This window comes from Erpetoichthys calabaricus, chromosome 7 (genome assembly GCF_900747795.2).
Source record: "Erpetoichthys calabaricus chromosome 7, fErpCal1.3, whole genome shotgun sequence".
Classification (NCBI taxonomy): Eukaryota; Metazoa; Chordata; class Cladistia; order Polypteriformes; family Polypteridae; genus Erpetoichthys; species Erpetoichthys calabaricus.
This window is the reverse complement of record NC_041400.2, coordinates 178,606,196-178,630,661: the sequence shown is the minus strand read 5'-3', so window position 1 is coordinate 178,630,661 and position 24,466 is coordinate 178,606,196. Positions and strand designations below refer to the sequence as shown.

General features: G+C 41.8%; 2 protein-coding genes across 10 annotated transcripts in view; one reads left to right on the top strand and one right to left on the bottom strand.

The window, feature by feature from the left end:
* Positions 1 to 24,466, bottom strand: part of LOC114654912 (baculoviral IAP repeat-containing protein 1-like) — an 828,238-nt gene that overhangs the window by 646,043 nt on the left and 157,729 nt on the right. The gene's annotated exons all lie outside the window — the stretch shown is intronic.
* Positions 1 to 24,466, top strand: part of LOC114654913 (calpastatin-like) — a 202,279-nt gene that overhangs the window by 92,405 nt on the left and 85,408 nt on the right. The window contains exon 1 of one of the 9 annotated variants that reach the window (XM_051930033.1): positions 18,341 to 18,438. The exons of the other annotated variants lie outside the window; for them this stretch is intronic. Coding sequence (XP_051785993.1) covers positions 18,430 to 18,438 — 9 coding nt within the window. The 5' untranslated portion in view covers positions 18,341 to 18,429. Of the gene's footprint in view, positions 1 to 18,340; positions 18,439 to 24,466 lie in introns of those variants that run through there. 9 annotated transcript variants of the gene reach the window in all.

The following is a 24,466-nucleotide window of genomic DNA, read 5'->3' as shown; positions in this document are numbered from 1 at the left end:
TTAAGTCCTTGGAGTAGATACCTTGGTGACAGAACTTGAAGTCAACACAGAGCTGGTGGCAGGGTGGCTTATGTATGGACAGGGAGCTCTCGGCAGGAATGTTTAAGAAACATCCAGATTTGAAGAGGGTTACTTCAGTTTGGTGGGTCACAGTGGGCTGCAGCCTCCCCTGGACAGGATGTCAGGCTATGAGTGGCAAGTTCAGAGTATCTTCTTAGCTTAACCTACACATCTTTAGAATGTGGGAGGAAAAATGGAGATCCTGGAAAGAAACTCGCACAGGCACTGGGAGAGCACACAGACCATACTGGGAGTGGAATTCAATGTACTAAGCAACACTGAGACTGTGCCACAATACTGTCAGAAACTTGGTGTCATAACAGAAATAAGAGGCACTGCTTCAATAAGAACAGACCGTTCAGTCATTTTGGATAACAAGTGTGAGCTAAAATAAGTGTTTTGAAAATGTTAATGCAAGCAAAGTTTGATCCAAGAATCATTAATGCAGATCATGTCTGCTAGTGGCTGTTTCATGCTATTAATTGCAATGGCAAATAAGAGCTCAGCAGTGGTAACTGGGAGAGTAACACCTGGGGCCTCATGTGTAACGCCTTGCACAAAATTCACATTAAAATATGGCATATGGACACAACCAGAAATGTGCGTATGCACAAAAAAATTCAGATGCATAAAACTGTGCGTAAGCAAAGTTCTACACACTTACTCTTAATAAATGGCAATCAACATGAATTTTAATGTACATGCACGAGCCTGCAGCTGCACCCCAACTCTTCTCAGAATTTCGCATATTTGAATGTGCAAGTTAATATAACTAGCTCCTTCTGTTCAGTGTTTTGTTAAAAGACAATAGCAAATGCACGTGTGAAAAAGAAGAATTTCAGTGAAGGCGAAATGGAGGTCCTGCTCAGTGAAGTGGAGGCAAGGAATAATGTACTATTTGGTGGCTTAAGCAGTGGTATAAGCAACAGAAGGAAATTGATGGAGTGACAAAGTGTGGTAAAGGCACTCAAACATTCAAGTTCAGAAAGTCACACAGTGCCCGAAATGAAAAAGAAGCAGTCAGATATCAAAGTCGATATGAAAAGGTGAGTCGCAGCCCACCGTCTGAGTGTCAACACCACTGGAGGAGGAAGTGGAATTCTGGGGCTCACATCGTTCTCTATATCGCCACAACATTAATGCGACACATTTTCACATCACAGATAATTTTCACATTAGAGTGGAAATGCTTTCTATTTACATAAGCAAATTCATTCTCTGAAGGCGCTTTTATAGCAATATGCGTGCAGTCGACTGCTCTAATTAAATTTGGAAAACTGCTGAGAATTGGGCTTTGATGTTTGCCCATTCAGCCACCGTGTAAGGAAATCTTATATATCCGGATGACAAGCAGATAATACCATCCTATACAGCTGGCGTGGCGTAACTCGGTGCTGAGTGAGATCTACTCACTCCTGATTCTGATTTTATGAGGGACTCAGGAGTACTTCTGGCGCTTTGGCATTGAATCACGAAAACACTTGTGGGCCACACGGAAGCTACATGAAGCAGGAAGGTTCTGTTCCCGCAGCGCCCTCTGGTGTCACCCAAGGATCCTGACAGGGTTGCCCTTCTGCAATACAATATACTTTGGCAACCCTGTGGGTGTCCAGGATGTAGATGTACTGGAAAAATCTCCTGTGGCTAAAAACAGAACTTGCAAAGGAGCAGGTTGGGCACAATTCCTCAAAGTCTACCTTTGTAAAGCTTGTGTCAGTTCAGCACACAACTCCAAGAGGATCTTGGAAATCGAAATCAGTCGACATCATGGGACAAGAAATCAGTATGATCTCTCTCTTCTAATTCTTCCATTTGTGATGTCTTCTAACAATGCTACAGCAGACATGGTCGCTGGAACAGTTTGGCCATTCCGTGCACCATGATATCTATATTACTAAACGACAGTTTAATTTATGCACGGACGGCGGACGCACCGAGGCGCATGCGCACAGCGCCTCTACGCCCCAGAGTTAAACCCAACGGCTTCCCAGAGTCAGTAGGTGGCGCCCAAACAACACAACCTGTAAACTAAACTTGCTCTAATCCACTGTGCCAGCAGTCAGTGTGGCATATTTGGATCACATGACGGTAATTCAGTATTAAAAGTAAGTTGAATTATGATTCCTAACAGTAAATGACGTCTACCTAACGACACAGCCACAGAACAACAAAGACGAGACCGCATAGATAAAAACAATAAACGGAGGCTCCTACAACGCGCTTCAAAAACACCAGACGCAAAGAAGTCACGGCTCCACAATGAAAGAGCTCAACTAACAGAAATACAAAAACGAGCCCGTATGGATAGACACAATGAACGAAGGAGCCCACAACGCGCTTCTGCAACAGCAGAGGCAAAGGAGTCACGGCTCCAAAAAGAAAGAGCTCGACGATTAGTAATACAAAAACGAGCCCATATGGCTACGACCTGTAAACTAAGCCTGAGGTACAGCGTGCATGCCAGGTTATACAGTATATATGCACAGATGCCAGAGGCAACAGGCAAGTCGTACACACTACCACCGCTGCCAAAAGCGAGACTGCATGGATAAAAACAATGCACGAAGGCGCCTACAACGCGCTTCTGAAACACGCCTCATGTCTAGCAGAATCGTACGTCAACGTCGCCGCCATACTGTGAGTGGCACTGCTGTGGAGTGAAGTGGACGCACCCACCCTCCATGATATTTCATCCCTCCAAATATCGGAGGGAACAGAAAGTGATTGCCATTCTTGGATTTGCGATTCTTTCGAGAATCGCGGGGTTACTGGTTGTTACAGATTGATTACAATCAAGTGCTTTAAATTTGTATATGATATTAATTTCTGTGTATTTGATAAAGCCCACACCATGGATGTGAATATAAAAAAGAAAGGGAGACCGCACAGAAACAGTAGTGCTTCTCTGATGCTGGGTGCTGCCCATTTACAAAACAAAGCAGAAAAGTGTGTACGCATGATGTGAGGCTGCTGTGAAAATGTTTGTGGTTTGTGGCATTACACCAAGTTTAGTTTTTATACATCTGGACTTGAGCGTGGAAATGGGCCTACGCAATATTTTTGTACGTTTGTACTATGAGGCCCCTGATGTTTCTTGAAACCCATAATAATACCAAGACGATCTGACGTTATCAAAGGAGCTTGATTTCCAGCAAATCGCCATTGCTTTACTTTTCAGAATATGTTGGGATATGTTGTTAGCAATGAATCCATTCATCCATCCATTATCCAACCCGCTATACCCTAACTACAGGGTCACGGGGGTCTGCTGGAGCCAATCCCAGCCAACACAGGGCGCAAGGCAGGAAACAAACCCCGGGCAGGGTGCCATCCCACCGCAGTAGCAATGAATCATACCTCTTAAAAGAAAAATGTCACCGTCATAAACAAAAAAAACACGGTACATATACAGTACTGACCTATCAATTTACATGCCAATTTAAGTAAAAATGTACAAGTGTTAGGAAATGGACATTGTGAGTGCTGGAGTGAATGGACTGACATCCGGATTGGAAGTGAGGATAATATTCTACCCAGCCTGGAGGCCATAATGGAAGGACCACAGCAATGGAGGTGTAACCTGGCCCGGGAGGAACCTCATTTCCAATCCCAGACGGGATCAATGAATAATCATAGGACTTGAGGGATGTTGGATATTATGAGCAATTTATTTCCCAGAGTGAGAGGTGGCAGTATATCTACATCCTGGACACCCACAGGGTTGCCAAAGAATTGTATTACAGAAGGGCAACCCTGTCCGGATCCTTGGGTGACACCAGGGGGCGCTGCGGGAAGAGAACCTTCTTGCTTCATGCAGCTTCCGTGTGGCCCACAAGTGTTTTCGTGATGCAACGCCAAAGCACCAAAAGTACTCCCGAGTCCCACATAAGATCAGAATCAGGATTACTTTATTGCTAGCATGTGAAACATACCAGAATTGACTTTGGTTAGGTGCAAAACATGGGATCCAAGACATTACCAACTCAAGACAGCATAATTTCAACCCACCATTAACCTGACGCTGTGCAAACCACTATACAAATACAAGAACTTCTTGAACAAAACATTTATAAATTTCAATAGTACTCTCAAATAAATAGAAAAACTATTCAAAATAATATAGATATCAAATAGTACAAGTTGAGCAAGTATGAAGTATTTACAAACAGACAAACAGCACAGTTACCAGTTATATGTTGCAAAAACAATTAGAAGTAACCCTGTGTAAGTTTATTTAGGATCTGAATACTTTGAGGAAAGAAGCTGCAGAGATGTTGTGTAGGTCGGGTCGTGATAGACCTGCACCTCTGCTCCTCTGTGATGGCAGTTTAATAAGCAGATGGCTGCTGGGGTGGGCCAAGTCACCTGCAATCTTTCCTGCTCTCTTTTTCGCTCTAGCGATGAACAGATACTTTAATGTAGGAGACATCAGCCAATGATTTTCTCAACTGATCAAATCACTTGCTGCAACTGACTCTTAGAAAGAGAGGAGGCAGAAGGAAACTAAACGGTGATGGAGGAGGAGGAGGTTACAATACGTTCAGTGATGGTTGAGTTAAAATTTAACAATATACGCCTTGATATGCCAAGCTTCTTAAGCTGCTGAAGGCAGAACAATCTCTGCCTGGCTTTCTTGATGATGGAGGTGATGTGCATGTCCTATTTTAATGTATTAGTGAAAGTAGTCCCCAGGAATTTAAAAGACTGAACTACAGACAGTCTGGCCATTAATTTGCAAAGGTGGACTTGTCGGCGGAAGTCAATCTCCATTTAAGTTGCTCTGCCTCATACAAGTGAGTCAGGGTTGAGAGTTAGATGACGTTAGAGGGAGAGGATGGGAAGGAGTCGGAAGCCATCAGTGTGTAATTTGATTATTTTTGACAGGTTTAAGCCTGTAAAGGTACTACTGTGAATAAATTACTATTTAATTGAACTTGAAACTGTCTGTGGTTGAGTTGTGTCTTGCGACGAGGGCACTGAGGTGCTTCCTGGCGATCATGATATAGACATAAATATAATTACACCGATCAGCCACAGCATTTATACCACCTGCCTAATATTGTGTAGGTCCCCCTTGTGCAGCCAAAATCTGCTGAGGCATGGATTCTATAAGATCTCTGAAGGTGCCCTTTGGTACGTGTCTGGCACCAAAGATGTTAGCGGCAGATCTTTTGAGTCCTGTAAGTTGCAAGATGGGGCTCCCGAGGATTCAACTTGTTTTTTCAGCACATCCCACAGACGCTCAGTCAGATTGAGATCTGGGGAATCTGAAGGCCAAGTCAACACCCCGAACTCGTCGTCATGTTCCCATTTAAAGCAAAGCCCCTGCAGATGCGAAACTCCAAAGAGGTAATGACCAAGTTTGGGAAATGTGAAGCAGCCGCACATGACCTTGCATTCATTCACTAATCAATTTTTTGAACATTCCCAATCCATTGTAAAGTCTCTCATTGCAACATACAGTATCTAGCAGTAGTGGGGGGTGTGGGGGGGGTACAAGATGTCATTCCATTTCAGCACCCTGCCACTAATAAATTCATAGCCGCCAGTTATCATCATATTCATTTTTTAGGGAGGGCTGTAAGCAGGTCTTCCAACTTGCAGGGAGAGCTTGGTGCTTGACGGCAGGATTGGCACTCCAGCCACCATAAAAAAAAACCTCACACTGTTCCAGTGTGGTGCTGAGGGTCCCAATCCAGGGGGTTCATCGTGTGGTGGGATCCAGCACATGCTCCCAAACTGGTACACACGGTGTAAAGGCACACAGACATCGAGAGAACGTGAAATCTCCACTAGACACTCCCCAGGCTGGGATTTGAAATTACAGTACACGCCATTGTTTGTCTTTAAGATGGTTTCTCATATTTATTTTGCCTCCAGTTTTAGAGAGTAATGTCCCTAACCTTTATTTTTGTACTTTGCAGTTTCTGTTTGTCATACTTCACTATGAAGATCAATACCTCCCTTTAATCCACCCAGCCCTTGAGCCATGTACCTAGAGTATGGATGTGGGTTACTGGTGCCTATCCCAACAGCACTGGTTGCAAATCCAAAGTGATTTCTGAATTGGCGACCACTTTCAATACCAATTGTGACACATAATGGCTGACTGGCTGACAGGCTGTATTGATCCTGCTGAAAAGCTAGAGTGAATACTTTATTTATTACATATCAGACAAACCTGCACATTGTCCCCTTCTTCAAATCTGCACAAGGTTGTTTCACTCAGAGGAGAAATTTGCAGCGACAGTCATTGTCAGTGACTCAGCCAGCCCTGAGGACTTTGTCAACCTGTTTGATTGGTACTGTAACTTTGAACCATGGAATACAAGGGCGGGTCCTGCTCAGTATTCAGCTGTAGGCCATTGATTATGGCGGCGTCCTGAGATGGGAGGAGGGATATGGCGTCTTACATTTATTTGTGATTGTGACATAACCTTTTTAAACCTGCAGCAAGTGAGAGTGGAATCAACCCCGGGATGCTGCCCTGTTAGGCGGCAAGACTAGCCACGGTGTCACCCATCTTTTGGTGAACATTGACATGACATAATATTCTTAACCAATTCAAGGTTGAAGTGCCAGCATGGCACACAAGGGAGGAACCATCTCAAGAAAGGGTGCATTGACCATGTACAACACACCCACAAGTGGTCACGGTAGAATACTAATCCATCTGACTTGCTGACTTGTGTGATTTTATGATGCGAGTGGAGAACTGGAGCTTCCAAAGGGAAGCCTACACAAACATGTGGATGGATAACAGGCAAACTCCACACAGACCATTGTCTGGGTGTGGGTTTCAAAAACAGGACACTGGATTGAGAAGAAAGCAGCAATAATAATTGTTTTCTAAATATTTTGACCTATAAACCCATTATAGGTCAAACTAGCTGTGCTACCTGTCCCAGATGGGTTGAAATTCAAATAATCAATGTAGACCACAGCATTAATATTTGTAGGGTATCATCCTTCAATTTCGTTGTTCCTTTGTAAAAGTGACAATGACAATAAAGATTTATCTATCTAGATCTATCTATCTATTGGAATGTATTTAGTAATACATTTAGGATTAAAATACATTGCGTTTTTCATTCTAACAGATGGGGCACCACAAACATTAGTAATAATAAAATGCATTACTACAAATGTTTGTGATGTGCCATCTCTTGGGGTGACAAATGCAATGTGTAAGTCTTTGTTATTTGCCGTTTGGAATGACAAAGGAAATGCATATGTCTCTGTTATGTGCCATTTAGTATGGGATTTGTAAAAGCAGTGTTAATGTTTGTGTTGCACCATCTGTTGGAGTGACAAATGCAATGCAGATGTCTCCGTTATATGCCATTTGGAATGACAAAGGCAATGTGTATGTCTCAGTTCTATGCCATTTGGTATGGGATTTGTAAAAGCAGTGTCAATGTTTGTGATGCACCATCTGTTGAAATGGCAAATGCAATGTGCATGTCAGTGTTACAGTATATGTCATTTGGAATGGGATTTGTAAAAGCAGTGTTAATGTTTGTCATCCGCCATCTGTTGGAATGACAAATGCAATGCTTATGTGTCTGTTCTATGCCATTTGGTATGGGATTTGTAAAAGCAGTGTTAATGTTTGTGATGCACCATCTGTTGGAGTGACAAATGCAATGCGTATGTCTCTGTTATATGCCATTTGGAATGACAAAGGCAATGCGTATGTCTCTGTTATATGCCATTTGGTATGGGATTTGTAAAAGCAGTGTTAATGTTTGTGATGCATCATCTGTTGAAATGACAAATGCAACTTGCATGTCAATGTTTTATGCCATTTGGAATGGGATTTGTAAAAGCAGTGTTAATGTTTGTCATCCGCCATCTGTTGGAATGACAAATGCAATGCTTATGTGTCTGTTCTATGCCATTTGGTATGGGATTTGTAAAAGAAGTGTTAATGTTTGTGATGTGTCATCTGTTGGAATGACAAATACGATGCATTTTATTGCTACAAATGTTTATGATGCACCATCTGCTGGAATGACAATGACTTAGCAACTGGACACAGATACACAGACACTTGCCCTTAAATTAACCCATTTATGCCGCGTGTTCCATTATTGGAATGACAGGGGGATTCAGTATTGTTTTACACTTTTTAAAGAAATGTCTGAATATGGGCAGTTTATTAGCAGAATCAGTAGACTTTAAATTTCTGTTATTCCTTTTGAGTAGTGGGCACCATGTCTAGGCTCTTTATAAATCAAGAACTGTATCTTAGTTGTTTAAATACACTTTTTTAAATACTGAATTTTAAGTGACTTGTTCACATTTGCAGAAAATCCAGCTCAAATGGTTCAAAATCCATTGTCAGTGACGTCCTTCACCAGGATGATACACCCTGCCACACCGTGTGCAGATTGTTCAGGGATGGTTTGAGTAACATGACGTAGAGTTCAAGGAGTTGCCTTGATCCCCAAATTCCAAAGATCTTCGTCAAATCAAGCATCTGTGGGATGTGCTGGAGCAGCAACTCCAATCCATGGCAGCTCCATCTCAGAACTTACAGGAGGCGAAGGGTCTGCTGCTGATGTCCTGGTGCCAGGTACCACAGGGCGTCATCAGAGGTCTTGTAGAGCCCATGGCTCAGTGGGTTAGAGCACATGGCATCACACGGAAGAGCAACAGCCCATTTGACAGGTGGTCATATTGTTTTGGCCCATCGGATGGATTGGCATCTAGTTTAGGTTTCTTTGGAATTGTTGCCAGCACTGAGCTCTATTGTCCATTGCAGTTTGGTGGTCCTTCCAGAATGCAGGTGTACTGTATACAGAGTGTGAGGGCAGATTAAAACACGCCTTATCACAATGAGATGACTTACTTTTCTTACATCTTAGGTGGTGCCATAGATGAGATGGGGCTTTTAATACATTATTATTTTTTTTAAATGCTTTTGCACCCCTCCCACCTTTCGGCATGTGGCACACGCCCTAAATGAATAAACTGATGCGTCTCCCTGGCCTCCACCCTGAAATGGCATCATAATGCCACCTGGTTTAACACATGCAGGACTGAGAGGATCATTATGGAGTCTTTCTTATTCAATTAACCTATGCTAAATTTTAGGTAAAAAGAAATGCAAACTGCAAGGGAACACTGCTGGGTTTCTTGCATGGTCTTTCGTGCCCAGGCTGTAAGTCTACCTCCCTTGTTCTGGTGCCTCTATGTGTTGTCCTTCTAGGGCAGCCAGCAAATTCACAAGGAGTAGCACCCCCTAGTGGCCCTTGATTTCTCATACTGACACATTCATCGCCTGTCTAGTGGCCAGCACCCCTTCTGAAGGGTTTTCTTGTGCCAATGAGGTGGCGTCCCCAACTATCTGGGCATCTCTTCATACACAGAGAAGTTACAAAGAAGACACAAAAGAGATTAAAGTAGCAGGTTAAAATGGTGGGGTGTGAGAGCAGGATTATGCTGACACCTTGCACTTTTTCTCGTGGGTTGTTTTGACGACTCCTCCTTATTGACGCCCTGACTGTCAGACGTACTACAGTCCTACATTTTTCTTGCCGTAATTATCCACAGTCCCTGCAGAACAATGAAGTATAACAGGCATTTCCTGTGGTGTTTTTCTGCTCAGCGCCCTCAAAATGCACACTCTCTTGGTTTACCAGTTGCAAATAATTTTTACGCTGTTGCCAAATTCCTTTAGAGTTAATCAGAAGACACCAACACAAACCCTTTAAATGAGTGACTTCATAAAGCAGCTTTCTCTGGGAGGATCAGTCACAAGAGGAAATGTGATTAAAAAAAAAAGAAAAAGTGTTTACTTTAATAGCTTAAAGAAGAAAAAAACACCCTGGAGGGATGATCAAAGGGAGGGTCCAATGGGGCGGACAGTATAGTCGATGATCTCCCTGTGACGGATTCGTCTTCATCTTATTGTACAGTTGCAGTGATTAAGTCGGCCACCTCATAACTTCAGGGACTTGGGTTCGGAACCTTGTCATGATTCTGTGTGTGTTTTGTTTTTTTGAACGTGTGTTTTAAGTTCCCTTCTTAACTTTGAATTCCCATTTTGAGCTTTTCAAGGCGCGGATTCATATTTATGCGTTTGGATTTTGTGTTCAATTGTTATTTTGTATCCTTTCGTTGTCTTTCTGTCTCTCCCTGGGCCCCACTTTTGTTTGTCACCGTCGTTAGCTACTCAGTTGACGTCATCAGCAAGCCGATCTTACCAACGTGTGGAAAATCCAAAGCAGTGGTTCTCAACTTGTTTTAGCCTTGCGGCGCAGTTTTATGTATTTATATTCAGCGATGACCCATTATTAGCTCTAATTTGAATGTAAATGCTATATGGAACATGTTAATTAATAATCATAAATACACATTCGAGAAGTTTGTTACTGCATTGCGCCCTGTGCCAGCTGGGATAGGTTCCAGCCCCCTTACCTCGTGCCCCTGGGCTGGATTAAGCAGGTTAAACAATAACACGACATGACATAATCAACATTTACATAGAGTGAACATATTCAATGAAATGTGCACAGTACTCATCTAAATAAAACTCGACACTTGGGCGTTTGAACCTGAATCAAATTTGCCTTTTTAATGGGTAACCTGGGCTTGGGTCTGATTTCCACAAATGAAGAGGATACAGAGAAGATCGTATGTTAGTTTGAAGTTTGCAGGCGGCCGACTTGTCCTGAATTTCGGCGCACTTATGGATGCACTGTTCTGCAACTGTGTGCGATTTCTACTGTTTGGCACTTTGACGCGCCACACGTGCCTGCTGGCTTCTTTTCCAAACACGCTAGCATGTTTTTTGTGAAGTCTTCAGATTTTTATTTTTTCATTTACAAAAAGACAAACAAATTACTTATGTAAGTGTCATGCTTTGTTTCCAAATGTCTTCATAGTTTTGAAGGCCTTACACTTCCATTTGGTAGTAGCACACTGCACAATGGTCGTGGCTCACTTTTAATTCACAGTAAACTGTAAATACCCCAGAGGACAGTTGGGCATCCCACCCAGGATGGAATTGGAGTCCTTACCCAGCCAAGATGCCATATGGGAAGGATGGACTAAATGGGGGCAATAACTGGTCGAGACACCTTATGATCTTTGTCCTGGGTGGGATGCCCAAAGAGTACAAGAACTGGCAGGGAGCAGTTCATCAAGTCAAGTCATGTTGGGGAGCATGCACTGGTACAGTGTGTTGCCTCACCCACTACACGACGAAACAACTCGGGATCCCGGTTGGCAACCCCCCAGGCAGACACGCGGTCCAGTCCCACCCTCCAGAAATGACCCTCTATCTGCCTGTGTGTTACGTGGGCGACCCCTTGGCCTGGTCCAGCCACTTGGGTCCCCAACGATGAGGATCTTACGAGCCGGATCACCCTCGGGGGAAACGCGCCACATGGCCATAGTGCCATAACTGACACTAACTCACAATGGAGGTAATGAATTGTGAATTTCCCATTGGGATTAATAAAGAATCTATCTATCTATCTATCTATCTATCTATCTATCTATCTATCTATCTATCTATCTATCTATCTATCTATCTATCTATCTATCTATCTATCTATCTATCTATCTATCTATCTATCTATCTATCTATCTATCTATCTATCTATCTATCTATCTATCTATCTATCTATCTATCTATCTATCTATCTATCTATCTATCTATCTATCTATCTATCTATCTATCTATCTATCTATCTATCTATCTAATGTGCCTCATTCGGGACTCCATGAGCAACACAAAGTCAAACCAGTGGTACCCAAGGATTCTCCAAAGAGACACCAAAGGAGTCCAGTCTTCATCTCAGGTCACTAGATAGCGTCCATGTCTCACAACCATATAGCAACCATCAGCATCATCAACCATCGGTTCATCCCTCACTTTAATAGGTGGCAGTGTCCCTCATATAGAGTCCCAGTTTAGGGGTGTCTTTCTGTCTCAGCCTGGCTACGCTACTTCACTTTCTTTCTAAAGATGAGGACTTGATGGCGCTAAACTGGCCCAGTCTGAGTACACACAGCAATGCAGTGTGTCTCATCTTGTGTCCAGTGTTACCAGTATGGGCTTCCTGTGACACCTGTAACAGCAGTAGGGGCCCAAAAGATGGATGGATGGATGTAAAACTTTAATAGAATATATTCAATAACAAGTCCCAACCCACGTCTGTTGTTCCACAATTCCAGGCTTTGCTACCTATGCAACTCCTTAGAAAGGACCGTTTATTCAATGGAACATTCTAGAGAAAGGGAAAACATGGAGTGATCTCATCTTGACTCTTCACATGAAACAAAAAAGCCTTTAAGGTCTGAGAAGGTCACCAGCAGTTCAGTTAGACTCTCTTGACACACAAACAATTACAATTGTCTTCCAAAGCAAGGCACTGATATGTCAAGAACTTAAAGCTCGGTATTTTTCTTCACAAAAATGGTTTACATGCATTTGCCATGCAAAATTGTGTTCTAAAATTAAACATTTTATATAAATTTGAAAATGTTTCTTGCCAGTAAGGGGCACTTTACAATGGAGACGGTGGAGCTTGGGGTACCAATGGAACATAAAAGCATAAAAATTTACTTTGGATATAAGAAAAATGCATTCCGTGTTTTATAGTAAAAAGGGATAAGGATGTAATCATTTTATTGCATAATCCTGGTACATTTTTTCCGTTGTAAGGTATGTTTTCTATTCGCTCACATAAATATAGAAGATATAAAATATAAATAAATATATAAATTTATATATCCATTCATCCATTATCCAACCCGCTATATCCTAACTACAGGGTCACGGGGATCTGCTGGAGCCAATCCCAGCCAACACCGGGAACAAGGCAGGAAACAAACCCAGGGGCAGGGCTCCAGCCCACCGCAGAATTTATATATATATAAATTATAAAAAAAATATAAAAAAATATAAATATATCAACACAAAATCAACCACGAGGCATGAAAAGTTTACAGTGATTTGGTCTTTTCAGAGAAAATTACGTGCTGGGAAGGCTGAAAGATTATTGCAGAAGTGGCGGGCACAGCTGGTTTTCTTTTAACCTCCTTAGCGTTACATTTTTTCTCAAAAAAAAAAAAAAACGTAAGAAGTGTTGCATTCTTTTGGCTTGAAAAGTGACATTTTTATGAAACCTCATTTTTCTACTATAAAACGTGCAAAAGTGAGAAGTGTAAAAAGGTTAATAATGATACAAATACCATATATACTTGCGTATAAGAAAATCAATCATAAAATCAGACCCCGACTTACACGCCTGTTCAAAAATGCGACACTACATTTTTATTTTACATCTTCTTGCCTCCTCTAATCTCGTTTCTCAGACGCATCATGTTTTGTTGCAGCAGCTCAGTTACCAATTTCTTTCACTACTTCAAAGACGTTTAATTTAAAACCAGCTCATACAGATGACGAGACTCATTGTCCTCAATAGTAAGCAGCATTCTGGGTGACTTCTGTTGTACCACATCCTAAGTCCAACCTAACACCCAAGATAGAACCGACATTTTTAATCAAATTTTTTATTCTGTTGGCATCACCTCCACCATGAAACAGAACTGGTGGCAGAATGGGCTGGACCCTCCTGAGGTCTATGATCATCTCCTTTGTGTTTTTGATGTCAAACTGCAGTTGGCTCAGTTTGCACCATTTGGTGAAATCCTTCACTATTGCCTTGTATTCCTTCTCCTGCCTGCCACTTAAACATCATCTCATCTCCATTCCCCGTGGCTCCCTTACACCAGACACAACCCTGCTGGCGGCAAAGAGGTGGTTGGATGGGCAAAGCATCCTTGTCAAACAAAATCAAACGTGCATGTCCAATTGGAGCCTATGAAGTGCTTTCAATGGTGTCTTACTTTATTACGTACTAGCTGTGTACGCCCGTGCTGTAAAAAGCCCGGGGTCTTAGAAACTATTGAAATCGTCAGAACAAAAAATTGAAATGTAGACATGTCAGGTAATTTAAAGGAACCACTCTGGGCGTCTCTCTCCTAGGTTCCGTTTTGCTGACGTGCTCACCTCGCTTGTGTATTAGCGGCAGGAGGAAAAGTAAAAAGGATATCATTTTGCAGATGTGCTTGCCTTGCCTGCGTAAGAGATTCTCTCTTTTCTTTGCAGTTTTACTTTGGCAACAGAGTCCCATTCTTCTTCAGACTCGTTAACTTGGGGCTGCCTTGCCGGCTCTCTGAGCTTCATGCTGTAGTAGCATCGCACTTCCGGGCCAGAATTGTCCGCTTTTTACGAGAGAACTACTTAACGGATTTACGTCGGGTTTTTTTTTCTAGAATTTGCTTGAACATTCTGGTTGATTTTGCTACTTTTCTCATTGTGCTAAGAATCATAGTTCTCTTTCAGGAGCGATATATTTACACTAATGGCTGTGGGCCAAGGGAGGGGGAAGCGTGACGTCACTTCTACACAGGTGAAGCCACGAGGGCCGGCTAGTTAGATATAACCGATTATAACGCCTGGAAAAGTAGAATGAAAATCAAGATGAAAATATTGTTAAAAAGACAAAAAATACATTTTTCTCTGTTGTGATGTGAAATGTGAAAACTAATATAATGTAATATTAGTGTTACATTATTGAATGGTTTAAGAACCCTTTCTTTTAGCAATGAGTCTCTTTGTAATTTTATGACATGGTTGGGTGAAGTGCCTCAGACAAGTTTGGCTAATATTTCTCTGCTAAAGTCTCTCAGTCAACCCCTACAGGAAAGCCAGGCTGCCTAACTGCCAAGATTTACCTTAACACATGGTTTGGAGGGCAGGTGTGAAGGTTTTCTGTCCCCCCATTGGTCTGAAGTATGGCTGTTTGGAACTGTCTTGTATCAAAAGACTTTAAGTACCACGACGCCCAATTGGCTGTAGGGGTTGGACAGAAAACCTATAAATGTGCTTGCTTTACCTCACCCTCTCTCTTACCAAACTGATCAAAGACCATCACACACCATGAACTAAAAAGGACAACACAATGAAGAGCACAGCTTGGCAGCCATATTGAGACAGGCATGCGGCCTGTTCTGAAGAAAGCTGACCACAAAATGATGCCTTAATTAGAGACATTTTAAGTAACTAACAAGTTTGTGTGCCACCTGAAACTACACATCAGCATTTATCAGGTTGTATGGTTGCCAATATTCAAATGTACTTTGCATATTGTTATTATTTATGAATATTATCAATAATACACTATTTAAAGTGTATCTTAACTCCTGCTTGTCTTTTACTACACCTAATTGCCTGAGGTTATAAATGTAGAAGGGAAGGTGGGGACAAGTTATATGGTAGAGTACCTTATAAACAGGGGTAAGTCTGGGAGATTTGAGACATTCTGACAAAGACTACACATTAATAATACAAAAGGGGAAAGTAGATTACTCTACCAAGACAAAACATTCCCATATACCTATTTGGTACATTTTAATATATATATAGATATATTGTGACAGAAAGAGACACCAGACATAGCAAAGGTTTGGAGCAGCCACTCATATAATATGTTCCTGGCTGCAAAAGTAAAAAGGTTTGAGAAGCAAGTAGTGTTTACAAGACAGAGTCCAAAACAGAACTGTCCTCCGAAGGAGGGGAGTGTGGTTTTATACTGCGGTTTGAGGAAGTGATGTCATCCTCTGGGCCGGGACAGAAAGTGATGTCGTCCTTCGGGCCGGGACAGGAAGTGACTTGCTCTGAGCTGAGGCACCGGCTCCTGGCGGGATTTCCCGGGATAGGTCTGCAGGAGGCTTAAAAAGAGAGTCAGTGCACCCCGATGTGTTAATATTATTCTCTAAACCCTTCAGCTGCCTCCTATTCGCACGTGTGTGACAATATATATATATATATATATATATTTTTACCAAACTTAGTTTTCTAATTTCTATATTTTTCCCAAAACACAGAACTTGGGAAATAACACTTCACTTAATTAGCCCAGGAGTCCAATTAAAAACAGAATCTGGTTGGATCAAAAACCTGCAGTCACAGTGGGTCCGCAGGACCGAGTCTGCTTTTAGCCGTGGGCTCATTGTATCACAGTGTGCTAGGAAGCACCTCTGGGGGTCTTTTCTGCCCATTGCTGTCAGGCAATCTGATGTACTCGTTAAGTTTCTTTAGTTATTGATTGGTTAATTGGCTGTGTTATTTGTCCTGTGAGTCTGCATCCTTGTTTTTTATGTTTCTGCTGCTGTATGCATTTAATAATAATAACTACTTTATTTATATAGCACCTTATCATTCATTTACATGCAACTCAAGATGCTTTCCACAGATTAATCAACAAGAACAAAGATATATTACATTTAGTTGGATTATTATCATTAATGAATACTATGATAATTTCTAATAAATGTAAGATTACTAAATACAAAATCAACCAGGTATTGTTAAGCAAAATGTAACCACTAAAGTGTAAAACAAACCTTCACTCTTATCAGAAAAAAGGTTTTCTAATTAAAATATTTATACATTAATCTAACTAATATATATACAAACAAATATATATATATATATATATATATATATATATATATATATATATATATATATATACATATAATATATATATAATATGTATCTACATTTTACCTAGATAGACCATTTAGTAGAAACCATTTGATGTTATTAAAGTTAATGAAAAGATACAAAAGCAAATAAAACAGTCCATAGCAGTTTCAGTTGATTCAGGGTGTAGGTGAAATTTGAATTTCCCTTTAGGATTAAGTACTAGGGTGTTGTACCATCCTCAACAAGAGATGTCCCGAGTGGCTGAACCAGGCCAAGGGGATGTCCATGTAACACCTGGCTGCGGCAGATAAAGGGTCATTTCCGGAGGGTGGGCCTGTACTGTGTGCCTGCCTGGGGGATTGCCAACTGGGATCCCGAGTTGTGCTGTACCGGTGCATGCTCCCCAAGCTGACCTGTAGAGGCCATGATCACTTCAGGACAGTACAATGAGACAAAAAGGTGCAGTTGTGACACAAATAGAGAAATTAGCAGTTTTTTGCTCTTATTTCAGACATTTTCAGTTAGCTGTTTTCCCAGCATTCAACTGAAAATCATAACAAAACATTGGAAATTGTGCTTAAGCAGTGGAGTGCTACAAATGAGCATATCAAGCACAAGGCAGGTGCCAACCCTGGACTGGCTGCCAGTTCTTTGTAGAGTTCGCTCACTCATACAAGATTGATTTATGATCAGGTATTATCTTAACACTTTTTTGATTTTTCAGATGTGGTAAATCAATCACACTGTCTGGTAGGCTCTCAGAGCCACACGTATAAAACATGTCTGGAAACAAACACGAGTGACTCAAGTCGAGATTGTAAAACAAGGATGGACGTTATTTACTTCACAGCACATGACAGACTAAACGTGTTTATAAAACATGAGAAAATGATCACATTTGGCCCTGTTTATGGTCAGTTTCAGGAAGAATCACATATGGGCTTTGGATTTAATAACAAATGGTGGCCTGTGAAGTGTGCAGTTTTTAATACAAAAGAATGAGGGTGTTGTATTGTGTTAGCCATTAAAATCAAAATGACAACTTTTATTGGCTAACTAAAAAAATTACAATATGCAAGCTTTCGAGGCAACTCAGGCTCCTTCTTCAGATGAGATGTGGTGACTACATTGTAATGATTCCATCTTGCCTGAAGAAGGGGCCTGAGTTGACTTGAAAGCTTGCATATTGTAATCTTTTTAGTTAGCCAATAAAAGGTGTCATTTTGCTTGACGACTCATTACATCCTTTAGGATTAATAAAGTTGATCTAAACTATTCAGAGCAGTTGGCATTTCAAAGCAGATTGTTGAGGACGTATGTTAACCGCCTCTTCCTGTAGACAGCATTTTTTATCCTTAAGCCGTTCTGTGGTTTTAAGTGCATTGCCATCTGCTCAGCAAGTTGGCGATCAAATGCAACCTGCAATGCACCTACAGCTAAGGTACCAGTCAGAGAAAATGAGACGTTAGAAATGGAAAAGAATCAGGAAGTTAAGCTTTACTGAAGCTCGGCTAAGTCCTAAAAGTTGAACACCAAGCCGCCCTGGCCGTTTCCCCTTTTTCAGACTCCACGTCTCAATGGTACATCCCAGGCTTCTCAGTTTTCCAGTACAGCAGCAGCCACTTTAATAGCTGGGTGTGGCAAAAAAAAAAAAGAAAAACTAGGGTGGTGCCAACTTGTTTTTTTTTTTATTTATTTCTTTTCTAACACATGAATCAGCCTGCTATTGTGCCAATTGCTAGGCAACATTTTTCTGTTTATGTCTGTGTTTGCTACTTTGCTGCTTGCTTTACACTTCACTCTGATCTGCGGCTTCAGCCGGCTACGCTGCACATGTTACAGTAACAAATCCTAAGATGAGGAAGGTAGGTGCTTCTACTTTAACAAATGTTTAATATACAGTCTATGTACAGTTTTATTGTGTATTTTACAGCTTGTCATAGTTAACTGCAGACGTTTGTACTTTATCATCATTAGTTCTAGCAGCCTGGTGTTGTGGCACTTACAGATAATTTGTTATTTGCTTTATTATTTCTTTCTGTTTGAAACCATGCTGTGAGATGAAAATAGCGATCAAGCTGGCACCTTGTCGAGGGTTGGCACCTACCTTATACTCAATGCCTCCATGACAGGCGTATATTTGTGATTCTGAATCAGATTGGAAATTGAATGGATAACAAAGAACTGACATTGACTTTAACAGAGAACTGACATTAACTGATTGGCGTAAGACTCAAAAAGGTCTCATTATTAAGTCATGTCATGTCATTTTCTAACCTGCTAAATCCAGATTAGGGCCTCCGGGGGGTGACTTTGCTGGAGCCTATCCCAGCTAGCTTAGGGCACAAGGCAGGACAGGAACAAACCCTGGAAAGGGTGCCTGTCCATCGCAGGGCAAACACACACATAAGTCAATTTAGCGTTGCCAGTCCATCTAACCTGCACGTCTTTGGACTGTGGGAGGAAATCACAGCACTAATACAGACTTGGGGAGAACATGCAAACTCCATGCAAGGAGGACCCAGGATGCAAACCCAGGTCTTGTTACCACTGTGCCACCGTGCCGTTTTCTATATTACGCCTTTTAAGATATTCAGCATTGCCTTAGTTTGATCATTTTTGATGGATGCTCTTGTGTATCTTAGAAATGCTGTGCTACTTACTGCCTTCATTCATTCATTCAATTTCCACCGCTTACCTGAGACTATATTGCTGGGACAGTGAGGCCCAAATATCTCTTTTCCCAGCCCAACTTTCCAACTCATAATGTGGGATCCCAAGGCATTCCCATGTCATTTGGGAGATATAACCTCCCCAGCAAACCCTGGGTCTTCCCTGTGGTCTCCTCCCAGCTGGTGGTGCCTGTAAAAGTTCCACAGAGAGGCATCTGTATCAGATGCTCAAACCACTTCAGTTGGCTCCTCTCAATATGAGGGGTCATCGGCTCTACCCCGAGTCTCTCCTGGAGGTCTGAGCTTCTCACCCTGTGTCTAAGGGAGAGCTCAGCCACCCTGTGATCTCATTCTTTCAGTCATAACCCAAAACTCCTGACCATAGGTGACGGTAGGGACATACTGGAGATCTACTGGTAAATTGAGAGCTTCGCCTTCTGGCTCAGCTCTTTCTTCACTGCTACAGATCGATATATTGACAGCCGAGTGATCTATCTCTCAATCTCACCCTCCACTTTCCCCTCGCTCGTACTGAAGCTCCTCCACTTGACACGGTAACTCACCTCTCACCTTTTACCTACTGTGGACCACGGCCTCAGATTTGGAGGTGCTGATCCTCAACCCTGCTGCTTCACACTCAATCACAAAACATCCCAATGTGTGGTGGAGTTCACAGCCCGATGAAGACCACAGGGCCACATCGTCTGTTCAAAGCAGTGACGCAAGTCTAAGACCACCGCTTTATGTTTAGTTCGTATTTGCTCTTTTTTTTTTGTAATGGTGGTCTGTGAAAAGTTACGATTGACATATTGATTAATTTATGCTCTGCATTTACAATTAACTTAATGATAAATCTTTGGGCTGCATTTCCTTGTCCTCCCTTATGTGCATCGTGTGTGGAGTTGTGGGCAGAAAGGTGCCTTTGCGTATTGATATGGCAATGTATGGATCAACATTTTGGAGAAAGTGTGAAAAAATGAATACGCGTGTAAATAAATGTTTTGTGAAATGTGAACATAAATAAGAACAAAATGATATGTGAACATTAATAACTGTTTCACAAAATGGGTTTCTGTTGCTTATAGATAGATAGATAGATAGATACTTTATTAATCCCGATGGGAAATTCACAATTATTTATGTGAAAAATTGAAAATTAGTTCATCATTTCATTGACGTAGCATACAACATGAAACAGACGCTGGAAACGGCCATTTTCACCCGACAGAGTTGAGAGGGCAGGCTCTACAGAGGGATGTGTTTTGATTGGTGAATTGTCCGTCAAGTGGGCTTAAACTGTTGACTGGCACATTTACAGCTGATCCTTGGGATGCGTGCAGATGGCCGGGAAGCCAGTGACTGAATTGTGTAACAATTCTGGGCAACTGTTTCTTGCACTCTCACTCATATCTGTCACAGAGCGCACAGTCACAGCTTTTGGACGTGTTTATCAACCATAGGCAAGCAAAGCACATGCTCAGTGGTGTGACTGTGTGTGCCTGTGACAGATATGAGTGCGAGAAACATCCATCCATTTTCATATCCCGAGCAGGGTCGCAGGAAGCTGGACGCACTATCCCAGTAAGTGTCAGTGGCATTTGCCTGGAATTACTGCAAAAATGAGTATCCATTACAGCTCTGAGCATCACTTTTCTTGTCTCGAGGATCCTGTGGCTCATAAGTGTGCACAAAGCTGCCACTGTGTGCGTTCATGATGTGCGTCCATGATGGATACAAGTGTGAGAAACATTCATAATTATATCATTTCTAAACCTGCCTTACTAGAGCAGTGTCGCACGGAAGCTGGAGTCAGTTGCCTACAATTACTGTGGGAAGGTGAATGGATGTTTCTCGCACTCATATCCGTCATGGATATGCACAGTCACACCTCTCCGCATGCTTCTGAGCCGCCGGATTCCTAAGGCAAGCAAAGCACATGCTTGAAGTTGTGACTGTGCACATCCATCCATTTCCTAAAACTACTAATCCCGAGAAGGTATGTAGGGAATCCTGAGCCCATCCCAGCATGCATTAGTATCAGTTGTCAATAATTACTGAGCAAACATATATCCATGACAGTGGTGCACAGTCACAACGTTCAGCCTGTGCTGGCCTGTAGCTAACAGGCATGCTCAGAATTGTGTCTGTGTGCATATTGATGACTGATATGTGTCTGAAGCATCCATCCATCTATCCATCCATTTATTTTCTAAACCTACTAAAGCCACTGCATTCCTAAGGCAAGCAAGCCGCATGCTTGAAGTTGTGACTGTGCACATCCGTCCATTTCCTAAAACTGAATATCCTGAGCAGGTAGGTAGATAGATAGATAGATAGATACTTATTAATCCCAAGGGGAAAATCAATATGGGGTACCCTGAGCCTATCCCAGCATGCATTAGTATCAGTTGTCAATAATAACTGAGCGAACATATATCCATCACAGAGGTGCACAGTCACAACGTTCAGCCTGTGCTGGCCTGTAGCTAACAGGCATGCTCAGAGTTGTGTCTGTGTGCATGTTGATGACTGATATGTGTCTGAAGCATCCATCCATCCATCCATCCATTTATTTTCTAAACCTACTAAAGCCACTGCATTCCTAAAGCAAGCAAGCCGCATGCTTGAAGCTGTGACTGTGCACATCCATCTATTTCCTAAAACTGAATATCTTGAGCAGGTAGATAGATAGATAGATTGAATTTCCCCTTGGGATTAATAAAGTATCTATGTGGGGTACCCTGAGCCTATCCCAGCATGCATTAGTATCAGTTGTCAATAATAACTGAGCGAACATATATCCATCACAGAGGTGCACAGTCACAACGTTCAGCCTGTGCCGGCCTGTAGCTAACAGGCATGCTCAGAGTTGTGTCTGTGCGTGTCCATGACTGATATGTATGTGAAACATCCATCCATCCCTCCATGTTTTAAAGCTAATAAAGCCACCACATTCCTAAGGCAAGCAAAGTGCATGCTCGAAGTTGTGGCTGTGCACATCCATTCATTTCCTAAAACTACTTATCCCAAGAAGGTATTTGGGGTATTCTGAGCCCATCCCAGCATGCATTAGTATCAGTTGTCTACAGTTACTGAGCAAACATATATCCATCACAGAGGTGCACAGTCACAACTTTCAGCCTGTGCTGGCCTGTAGCTAACAAGCATGCTCAGAATTGTGACTGTGTGTGTCAATGACTGATATGTGTGTGAATCATCCATCAAATCCACCCATCCATCCATCCATTTATTTTCTAAACCTAATAAAGCCACCGCATTCCTAAGGCAAGCAAAGTGCATGCTCAAAGTTGTGACTGTGCATTCATGCATTTCCTAAAACTGCTTATCCAGAGCAGAGGGTCATTTTGAAACCTGAGCCTATGCAAGCAAGCATCCATAGCAGTTACCTATACAATATTTAGTGGTTATTGATATTTTGGTAGACCAATAGATGTCTGTAAAATATTATTTTTGGCACTCTCTAATTGGGAACCTGTAGGGTAAGATGAAAGAGTGTGGCCTGGTGGCTTCCTCTGTGCTTCACAGTCCTGAGTGTGAATCCCATCTTTAGAAAATTTTTATGAGGACTTGTGATTCAGTCCAACAAAGCTTGGCCATCCCATCTGCCTAATTTCTCCAAAATAACATCAGGTTTAGTTAGTGGAAACTGTCTTTGTGTAGTGTGGATCTGAGCTTGGGAAAGATGCTATATAAATAAAATATTTTTTATTATGATTATTATGTCCTCTCTATGCCTGTCTACCAGGTACATCTCAAAGATAAGTATGTTAGGTGAACTGGTGAAGTCAGATTATCCCAATGTGAATGTGTGTTTATGTGGTGAGAAGGGCACTATATTATTATTATTATTATTATTATTATTAGTGTGCCCTCTCCTTGGCACTTTCTCCACACCTGGTTCCTTTGCTTGCTCCTAAAGCTGCCTGGCTAGGCACCAGCTACTTATATCCTGTCACATTTTCAAGCTTGATTTGAAAATGAATGGCTGGATCTCCATGATATGTGTAATAAGGGTAATCATAGACTGTAAAGTAGCTTTTATGGGTTTGCATGAGTGTAGGTGCACCCCAGACAGAGCAGCGTCCTACCAGGATAGGCCATGGCATTGACAACACTGGACTGGATGAAGCAGCTTTTATAATGGGTGAATGAATAAAGCTTAAATGTAATAGTCCAACCCTCACAGTGCTGCGCAGAGTATTGATTTGCATTCAGTGACTGCAGAAGCTTCCTGCACTGAAATAAGGGAACATTTCATTAAAAGAGCAGGCTGCATAAATGTAAATTAAAGCAGTACCTGAGAAAATGGAGATGCTTCAGGGTTGGGTGGAAGATTACAGCTGTCACAAAGAAGCATGGTGGTCCAGTATTGTGGGAAGTTTAGTTTTTAAGAGGATTCTGGGACGGAGAACAGATACTCTGGTCAGTAATTTGGGCTTCAGATTCAGTTCTGAAAGGCCACTGTGGCTGACGCCATTTCTCCCATCCAGTGTAAATAAGGGACATGGAGCTGTAATTGAATTCTTAGTTATACTGAATATGTCATTAAAGACCATGTGCCAAAGATGCTAGTCAGGATTTAATCTTTTTGTTTCTTTTTCCATAAATGTCAGTGACAGCATGACTGATCAGTGACATTTTATGAAGATGGCTGCTATGACATTAATGTGTCACTAGGCACGATGACAGTGCAGAATGAGGTGTGTGACATCGTGGTGGCCATCTTAGTTAAGGTCAAGTTAGAAGGCGTTGAAATTGAGCTCATTTAAAGGACATTTCAGGTGTCTACTGGCTCACTGCATTAACATTCTCCAATCCGATTTCCTCTATTTTGTTAATACGATAGCCAGATGGAAAGATGGTGTTTTGTTAGGGTGGGGTCCTAGGGTGACCCTCTTCTCCCCTTTATATATTCCCTCCTATAACCCACATGTTTTACACTGCATTTCATATCAGTGACCTCAGGCAACAAGACAGATCACTAAAATAGCCAGGTGAGAAAGTGACACTTTTATTCATTTAAAAAATAATATGTCCAAAGTATTAACAAGCGAAATAATAATAATAGTGTGACCTGGTTCATGTTAAGAATTCAATATGCTTAGGTGGCTTTCTGTCTTAATGTGTTGATTAGCCTCTGGTTCAGTATAGTCAAGTATGGCCCTTGATCCTGAATGTGTAGGGCCGAAGAAACGGCCTT